At 43.0% G+C, this 9785-nt stretch overlaps 1 protein-coding gene across 1 annotated transcript in view; it reads left to right on the plus strand.

The window, feature by feature from the left end:
* Nucleotides 1-2826, plus strand: part of VASH2 (vasohibin 2) — a 47922-nt gene extending 45096 nt beyond the window's left edge. Inside the window, exon 8 of the mRNA XM_020794644.3 lies at nucleotides 1925-2826. Coding sequence (XP_020650303.1) covers nucleotides 1925-1997 — 73 coding nt within the window. The 3' untranslated portion in view covers nucleotides 1998-2826. The remainder of the gene's footprint in view (nucleotides 1-1924) is intronic.
* Nucleotides 2827-9785: the final 6959 nt, after the last annotated feature.

Raw genomic sequence — 9785 nt, forward strand, 5'->3', positions numbered from 1 at the left:
ACAGAGGCGCTTCCCATGTCAGGAGGAATCACTGACAGTCAGGGAAGGTGACCGGGGCAACAGGAGGCCCTTCTTCTCCTAGGGACAGGGCAACAGAGCCCTAACTCCTGCAGGGTCCCTTGAACAAGCCCCTTGAAACAATCATCCATCACCAGTCTCTCTCATGGTTGCTCATAGAGAGGGTGTGGTGAGACATGCCTCCTTTTCACTCTCTTCTCCTCATGAGATAGAGAGACTTAAGCTCCAACTCAGGAACGTCAAATGCCCGCCCTCATGTAGGGCTAAAAGGGCCATGGCCGGACTGGACGGTAGCGCAGTCACTGAATGGCCAGTTGGAGCAGAGGCTATCAGGCGATCCCAGAGTCTGTGCAGGTAGAGCTGGCACGTCGTCTCCTCAGAGGCAAATTTGCTAGCCTCCGGCGAGGATTCCTCTGTTGATGTAGACTTAGATTTTAAGGACTCCTTGGCATTGTCGGGTCCCCTACTGCGGCCTGCACCTATCTGGGTAAGATGTAGCTTACTCAGGCAGAAAATCATTAATGTGCCTGAGAGTCAAAATGAGTAGGCCGAAAAAGGCGGGAAAGGAGAAAGAAGCAAACAGTTGAAGCGTGTGTGTGTGCGGGGGGGGGGAGGGGTAAGCCAAATAGCTGGCAAGTGAAAAGAAAACAACTCACGGGGGGATCGTAGATTAGATAATTGAGAAGGGAAAGAATCCAATTTAGAGGGAATTGATCAATAAGATAAGGGGGGAAACCCCTGTGGAAATAGCTCTATGCTCTGTAGAACTTTACAGCACGGCGGAAAAAAGGAACTGAGGGGAATCTTGGGTGGGAGGAGCTTGTGCCTCATGGGGGATCACACCATAAAATTGTTACTTTTAGCTCTAGAATGCTCCGAGAATGTCAGCGCAGGCGCAGACTAAACCCATATGTGTGTATTCACAGAGGCCACGAAGAAGAAGTGTTAATTTAAAAATATATTTCTGGCCACTAGAGGGTGCAAGGGGGCTTTTGTCATTGAAGATGCATTTCTTTACAGTTAAACTCAATTTTTGTTAACAACAAACTCTTGTATAGCAACCTTTATTGCACATGTCCGTTGCTTTGATAATAATAAAAATAACAGACAACAGCAGCAATCATAACAGTAATAATGCAAATTACCCTGTTTAGCTCTAACCCCTTGGCCATGTGGCCCCCATGCTGCTGTCAAATTTCATAAAAATGGTTGTTGTGGGTTTTTTTGGCTCTTTGGCCATGTTCTTCCTAACGTTTCACCAGTCTCTGTGGCCGGCATCTTCAGAGGACTGGAGCTAGAATTCTGTGCTTGGTTTTCGGCCATATGGCAGTCATCTACTAGCCGAGGTATATCTTCCAAGTGTTTGCTGGGTCTGTTGGGGAATAAGGATTTTTTTGGTAGGCCTGTCATATAAATGCAGGTGAAAAGCCATTTGCAGTCTTTTGTCTCCCCAGAAAATATTACTTTTGGGAAAATCCGCAAATACCGGTAGCAATGTGTGTGAAAAGAGAGGAGGTTGCAACAATGATACCCCTAGGTTGCAACAATGATACCCCAAACTGAACTAAACCCCTCAGCTTGTGGTCAAGTGGTTTATTGTGGGTTTAATCTAATGCTTTGTATATCTGTCTCTCCCTTTCCCAGCTCCTACACATCTGGCCTTAGGAGTTTAGACCTCCTGAGGGGTTTAGATCATGTGGCTTGGCTTGCAACCTTGGTGTTTTGATCATATAGTTTGGCTATTTCAGAATCGTCTAGAATATTAATAGCACTGATTCAGCATTTACCAGCTAGAGGAGAATTAATCATACAGACATATTTTTAGCATGTGGTTTTGCTTTTGAGGATTCCTATGGATTGATCTTGACCTTTAACCTTTGTTTCCCTCACCCCATTTTGACTCCAGGCCGGCTGCGCTGGACAAGAAAGTGAGCGAACTCTCTACACTGAATGAAGTCGGTTACCAGCTACGTATCTGAGAAGATTCGAAGCCGAACCAGTTGGCTTCCAAGGTGCTTCTTACTGCACTTTACCCTGTGATCTGTGGACAAAGATGGAGGGGAAAAGGGAACTGCAAATATTTATTATGAACGTTAAGGATTTAACATTATGTTTTCATCTAGAAATTAGGAATCCCGGCTGTGATTGTGGTGAAATTTTTGATTTTTAATTTTTTTTCAATTCATGAAGTGGAATCAAGGAAAACAGAAGTTATATATATAAAAAGTCTTTGCCTATAATAATGGTTTTTTATTCTCTATTGTGTCTAAGATGGGAACTGATTGTGTGGCTTGGTTTTCATTCGGATTGATATCATGGTTTTTGTAGTGGCTATTTTGCATTAGCTTTGGAACATTGTGTAAAGTCTGTAGGATTTAGGAGTGGCAACAATGAAAGTATATTTCTTCGTGGATTTTGAAATATCTGGGGTGTGCTATGTCAAGTCCAAGAAAGGCAGAATTCATCTGGAACCTGCCTTGTACAAGCCCCATTGAAAAAAAAGGGGATTTATTAAAATGGTGTTGGTTTTAATGGAGCTCAGCCTAAGAGATTTTTGACTGGCAGGCTGGGTCTCCTCCAGTGCTTAGTGGGACATTCAGCAATAAAAACAGCAACCCAGAAGTTAACGCAAGAGGGCTTGTTTCCCCCCCCCTTCAGAATATCAATATTACCTCAAAAATCTTTACAAACAGATATGCAAAACTGACAGTGTTTTAATTTTGTAATGGATTTGTACTGTGATCCCAGCCTTTCTGGTAGCAGAGCATTGATTCATCCTACCCTAACCCTTAACGCCTTATTTCCCATCTGTTCATGTGTAGGATGAAAGATTACAAGTATCATGATATGCAAGTGTCTTCTTCAAAGCACTGAAATCTTAACGCCAGGAATGCTGTTGAGGTTAACGGCTTGTCTGTAAAATGACTGACAATTATTTAAAAAACAATGAAAAACTTTAAAAAAATGAAAAACCATTAAAAATATTCATCAAAGGCTTTTAACCTTCACAGGCTATGGTCTTGAAGCACAAGTGGAATGATCCATGGGTTCTAGTGTGGATTCCTTGGGCCTTGAGGTTTATGTGGAGCTCTGAGTGGGGAGGTACAAGCCATGTCTTTTCTGTGCATCATGGAAATGCTCCACATACATAACGGGGATCCCCCATTATGCTTGGAGAGTGTTCCCTAGAGTAGAGAAGAACCGGCCACTGACCCCTCATGTTTTCGTAGAGCCCAAGTGAACGTTGGATCATGCTGAAGAACTAGACAGCATTGTTTTGTACTCATGTATTGTAGTAACAGTAAAATTATGTGCTGAACCTTTTAAAAAACAGTGTCAGAATTTATGGGCTTCCCTTAAGAATGTACTCTTCTTCTCCTTGATCATCATTATCATCATTATCATTTTCAAAAGGATTGACACTCCCCATCAATGGTGTCATCTTGTATTAGATCAGATGTCCAGCCTGATATTAAGACCAGTGTGTTTAGACAAAATAGTCACCGGTGTGCCAGCGTAGTGGGACAAGGACTCAGGAGACCTGGGTTCAAATCCCTGCTCATTCCAGGAAATTCACCTCAGGATGAAACTGGTAAAACTATTCCTTCAATATCTCTCATACCTCAGAAACCCTACTGGGGTGGCCATAAGTCAGAACTGACATGACAGTACATCACTCTCTCTCTCTCACTCTCTCTCCCTCTCTCTCTCTCTCTCTCTCTCTCTCTCTCTCTCTCTCACACACACACACACACACACACACACACACACACACACACACACACACAAGAGCAGAAGCAGGCTAATGCGGCACCCTCTGTCTGAGCTCTTCCCATGCGGAGAGCTAAACCTGAAAAGAGCATTCTGTATCTGTGGGTGCTCTCCGTACCATCGGAAGCCCTGAAAAACCAGGGCTCCTGATCATGTGGAGTTACCCATGGATAGACTGCTCTTCAGATTTAGCTCTCCACATGTAACAGTCAGGACAGAAGGGGCGGTGCTTGCCTGCACCCTCTGCCCACAGGTTTCGATTCAACCCTTGCATTGAATGCCAGAATCATGGTAGAGTCCACTGGCCAAGTTCAAAGCATCATTATAGTGTCTGGTTAACAAGTGAACCATGATTTGTGCCAGGACATATGCAACCTGAAACCAAGGCTAGCAATGAGAATTGGAACTAATGGTGTTCCAATCCTATTGCAACACAGACCTGCCTCTGTCCTTTTCCACACAATATAGCTGGCTGCTTCCTGTGGATTCTGGGACCTGTAGTCCAAAAAAAGCAACATTTTCAAGCTTTGGATAATTCAAAGTCATTTTGAAAATTTAAACAAGGAGAGTTTTTTGTTTTGTTTCAAGGTGAGTGTTCAGCACCTATTGAATGCCAATGAATGTGACCTTTTTCTGATTGCAGTGATTTTAAGTCATCCTCCCGCTTAAAATTTGGATTTCTTTCCTTTTGTAAATGGACTGTATCACAAAACCCCAAGAGCTGTTCAGAAATCGCTTGAGTTTCTTCTGTTTCTAAAGTATTTCACTGTCTGTCTCCAGTCAAGTTGTCCCCAGATGTTCTTGGACTACAACTCTCAGAAGCCTTTGCCACTAGCTGTGCTGGCCAGGATTGCTAGGAGTCGTAGTCCTAGAACATCTGGGAAATCAAAGTAGGGAACTACTGCTCTGGCTCGTTGGAAGCACTTGGGGCACAATCCGTCTGTACTCCTCTTTTCCTTATTTCTCTTGAGACTAAGGGGAGCGATGCAGGAAAAAGCTATCCTTGTGTTTTGCCCTTCATTCCAGATCCCTTCCATAGCTGAACGCTTTTCTACTATGGGTGAATTATTTTGTATCCAGGTGTTGTGTTGTTTCCCTTATGTATAGGTGAACCCAAATCCTATTGCAACACAGACCTACAATTTTTTTAAATCTGAAAAACTGTGATTTCGATGACTAGGTGTCTATTGCCATCACTTTATCAAATGCTGTTCTGTTCTGGATAAGAAACATGCATGCTTTTTTTGCTTTTCTCATTATTTGTATGTTTAGTGGCGCATGGACCTTTAATAAAATGTCTTGGAAGACTTTTTTTTTTTAAAAAATATAGCCTTCTGTGATTTTTTAAAAAAATCGATATGGGCCAGAATCCTACCAAGAACTCTTATGAGATAAGGGCAATCAAGGTAACTTGTGACCAGCTGGTGGGGTGGAGGGTTCCCTGATATTTTGGAATGAGTTTGCCCCAATCCTGATCCAGAAGCCACCTGTGTGTGCTAAGTTTTCTCTCTCCCTGCTTGCCTTCCATTGTGTGACTATTTCCCTGACCTGAGGAAGCTGCAGAGTGCAGTGGCTTGGCCAGCAGCTCACAGAGGCTCGCTTACACTACTGCCTGCTCGTGCTGCTTGGGAGCCATGGAATTTGAGGGTTTGTGAGGTTTCATTGGTGGTTTTTGAAACTGTTGGCATTATACTTTCACATGATGTCTTTGAAAGGTTTAAATGGGAGGGTCATTTGTTTGAATGCCCATCACACACTAATAGCCAATTGTTCCCTCTCTACCTCAGATTCCTTTTCCTGCCTTTTACTCAGTCAGGATTCTGTATTAGTTAGCAATTGCAGTGTTCTGTATGCATTATGAAGTGTTACAGTTATGAAGTCAGCAATTAGACTCTGAGTGAAATGTTTATGTAACCAGCCAGTTAGTCAAATAATGATTCGTTCATTTTAGTCGTTTAGTCGTGTCCGACTCTTCGTGACCCCATGGACCAGAGCACGTCAGGCCCTCCTATCCTCCACTGCCTCCCGGAGTTGTGTCAAATTCATGTTGGTTGCTTCGCAGACACTGTCCAGCCATCTCATCCTCTGTCGTCCCCTTCTCCTCTTGCCGTCAAATATTGATGCTAATGAGTTAAGATCTCACACTATATAACAAGTGAATGTGTTTGTCAATTTGATATCTATAAAGAGTTGTGAGTAAAATAGAAACATTTTTTATTCTTTCTCAACACCAGAGTCTCTGGCTGAATCCATTGAGACTATATTGTCAGATGAGGTAAATTTAAGTGAACTAACTGTACAATAAGGGGTGGTATATTTGAGGGAGACTTGTAATTATAATAGTCTTCTCTATAGGCCCCTGTCTGGATTTTTTTATCCACTGCAAAGCTGGAGGTTTTAAGCCAGCAATTTCCAATAGAAACGGAGGGTCATTTGTCAGGGCTGCTGTGGATTTCTTACTTTGGCAGAGGACTGGACTTGATTACCCATTAGTGCATCTAGTAATTTTCCAGCTCTGGACCATCTATGTGAGGCCAGATGAGAGAACAGTTGTTAGAATAAGGTAGCTTCTGATGGATTTCAGGCCAGTGTTTTTCTGTTTCTAAGCTGCCACATGGAATAGGTCACTAGGCAGAGACGGTGTGCATGCTACCATACCTTCCTTCGACTGCCTTGTCTCTGCCTATTATTATCAATCCACTTCTGCCAGTACTCAAATAGTGCTCAAATAGGCATTAATCAGAGGAAGCTGTTCCAAAAGGCATCAGCAGTTCCTCTGAAGTATAGGATTTAAACAGGCACCTCAATCTTTCAAGCTCAGGTCAAAACAGTTCATCTGTATTTCATTTCTCTTTTGCAGACAACTGACACTAAGCAGATTTACAGTCACTCCATTTACAGGTTCAGGATAAATGCAGAACAGTTTTTGCAAAGGAGTGACATGCTCTGTATGTGTTTACTCGTATGCACAAACACACAAACAACAGTCTCTCGTGATGCAAAACAACAGATATATTTGTTTTCTGTCTCTGATGTTGCACCAACCCTCCTGTTCCAGATTCTGTGATCTGCATAAACTAGACACATTAATTTATAATCACTTTTCTTTTTTTACATGGTTATTCTATTTGGCATAAATCAGTCATATAGGCAGGAGCTAAGAACTGTAGGGGCTACACAAGGAAACTTAACCCAGAATAATTCTGGCTTCTTTGAGTTCAACCGGTGGCGTTTGCAATGCCTCTACTGTTCCTTACTGCTAAATATATTTTTACAACGAAGATGAGCACCTTACAGAGACTGAACGGTCCCACACACCCTTTGGATCATAGAAGGCTGCAGGAACTCTGCACTCTACCCGCTTGCAAAATCTACAATTAAACAGGCTTTAAAAAAACCTGAAACACCTCTTCATGCTGCCCAGTGGCCATTTTTAAAAATTATAGTTTGGGGATAGGGGGCAGGTACAATGGGGGCCTAAAACAAAGCAAAATTGCTTCCCAAACTCTCAAGACACTAGAAGACGATATGGGTCATTTAAAATAATAATAATTGAAGTATATCTTGGGGGGCTGCCCTAGAGACTCCTCCAAAATGTCCAGGAGTGACCTCCAAAATGTCCAGTCCTCAGCACCCCTGCTCAGCTCTTGCAAACTTAAGCCTGTTGTTCCTTTAGGGCAGTGGTCCCCAACCTTTTTGCCTCCATGGACCGGTTTAGCATGTGTACATGGGAGAAGCTGTGTGTGAGTCTGTGTGTGCAGGGGAGGGGCCCTGGGAGGGGCTGTGTGTGCATGGGAAGGGCCATGGGAGGGGCTGTGTGTGCATGGGAGGGGCCATGGGAGGGGCTGTGTGTGTGTGGGAGGGCATGCATGCACCTGCGTGTGCGGGAGGGAGATTTGTCTCCACGGCTTGGTCCTGGCAAGGTCACAGACTGGGACCAGTCCACGGTCCGGGGATTGGGGACCCCTGCTTTAGGGAGTCATTCCATCTCATATTTGGTCTTCCTGTTTTTCTCCTGCCTTCCACCTTTACTAGCATTTTCATCTTTTTCCAGAGATTCCTGACTTCTCATGATGTGCACAAAGTAGAACAGCCTCAGTTTCATCATTTTCCCTCCAGATATAGTTCAGACTTGATCTAGGACCCACTTGTTTGTTTTTCTGGCAGTCCAGGGTATTTACAAAGCTCTGCTCCAAAATTGTTTTATTAGTTCATGAAGTTTAGATGAATAAGAGGAGCAGCAGCAGCAGCAGCAGACGAACAGGGAATTCAGGAGGTTCATTCCAAAGGAAGTGGTGAAGTGGTGAGCCTGTGCGCCCTCCCATTCTTGTGCCCTTTAAAGTCCTGCTTGCTAAGAACAGAACTAAAAATCATGTTGTGTCTTGGCTTTTGTATAAGGTTTTGTATTTTCAGAGAAATCCCGGTACTGCAGCACTCACACAGAAAAGAGAATTTTGCAACTTGCATATACTTTACAGTATATGTTGATTAGTACACTTTATTCTGTTTCTCTTAGCTATTATGGCAGCCAAAAAGTTAGAAAGGACTGTGGGTCTCTGCCTACTTCCCAGGGGTTCCTGTCTCTTGATATTTAATTAGCCTCTTTTTAAGCTGATAGCCAAAGCCCATTAGAAACATAATTTTTGTTAAAGGGATCGGAAAAGCCCTCGGATTAACTCCATCACGTTATTTGTCTCAAAACAGTGGTGGAAAACTAGTAGCCCTCTAGATCAGTGGTTCCCAACTTCAGGTAACCCAGGTGGTTCTTGGACCGCAATTCCCAGAAGCCTTCATCACTACTTGTGCTGGTCAGGTTTTCTGGGAATTGTCGTCCAATACCTGCAGTCTCCAAGGTTGGAAACCACTGCTATAGATGATGGGTTACAATTTCCATCAGCTCTAGACAGAAAAGTTGTGGTGTAGAATTATGGGAGTTACAACCTATTAACATCTAAAAGGCTGCAAATGACCCACCCGTGATCTAAAAGTTTTCAGAAACCTCCCTGGAAAGCTACTGCCGCCAGAGTGAAATAGATCAATGGTATCATCCATTATAATGCAGTTTCAGATGTGAATTTTAATGAGGATGCCAAGGACTGATCCTGGGGTCTTCCGTATATATAGCTGCCTGCCATTAAACAATGGCCCTCCTCTGTAGAGATGCTCACAGGGTCATTTCAAACCTGCAAGTGCAAAATGTGAAACTGGAAGCCGGCCTTGTAAAATTCTGCCTATCAAACAGAATAGAAGCATGTCTGTTCATTACAAAGGGTAAGCAACATAGTCGTAGGTGTCTTGCAAATATTATGTGTCTCATATTGTAAGACTGATTGTGGTCTGGTTGCTCTGTTTCCCAGTTCTGACCCTTCCTGGGGAGGAAGAGAGCCATTTATGCCACCTTGAGCTCACTAGAAGAAAGGCAGGATATAAATGCAATGAATAAAAGAAAGAAATGTTCATTTCTCTCTTTGTTTTGCCTACACAAAATTCCATGATTTTGATAACATTAAATCTCTGGCCATCCATGGCAATCGTGCTAGTGCTTAAATACAGGGCTGTCTGGTGGCAAGATAATCAGATATTTGGGGAACATGGGGAAAGCAGTACTAGATTGGGGTATCAGAAATTCATGTTCAAATCCAAACAGAGGGCTGAAAATGAAAGGCCAGATTCTGTTGTCCATCTCATTGAGCTACTGGGAAAAAAGGAAGTAAAATATACTGACACTCATCTCTTTCAAAAGAATGTCCAAATAGCCATTTGGACCCAATACAGTACTGAAAAAAAAAAAAAATAAAAAAATTTCCACAAAGGAATGAAAGAAAGGATCGGCAGTAGCTGGACATGCCCTAAAACAAGCTGGACATGAAATTCTAAATACTGAAATACTGGACAACACCAGCAATCATTATGTTAGACTGCACAGGGAAGCCACTGAAATCCACAAACACCAGCAGAGCTTCAACACAGAGACTGGCGAAATGTTAGGAAGAAAA

Source organism: Pogona vitticeps, chromosome 1 (genome assembly GCF_051106095.1).
Source record: "Pogona vitticeps strain Pit_001003342236 chromosome 1, PviZW2.1, whole genome shotgun sequence".
Taxonomy (NCBI): Eukaryota; Metazoa; Chordata; class Lepidosauria; order Squamata; family Agamidae; genus Pogona; species Pogona vitticeps.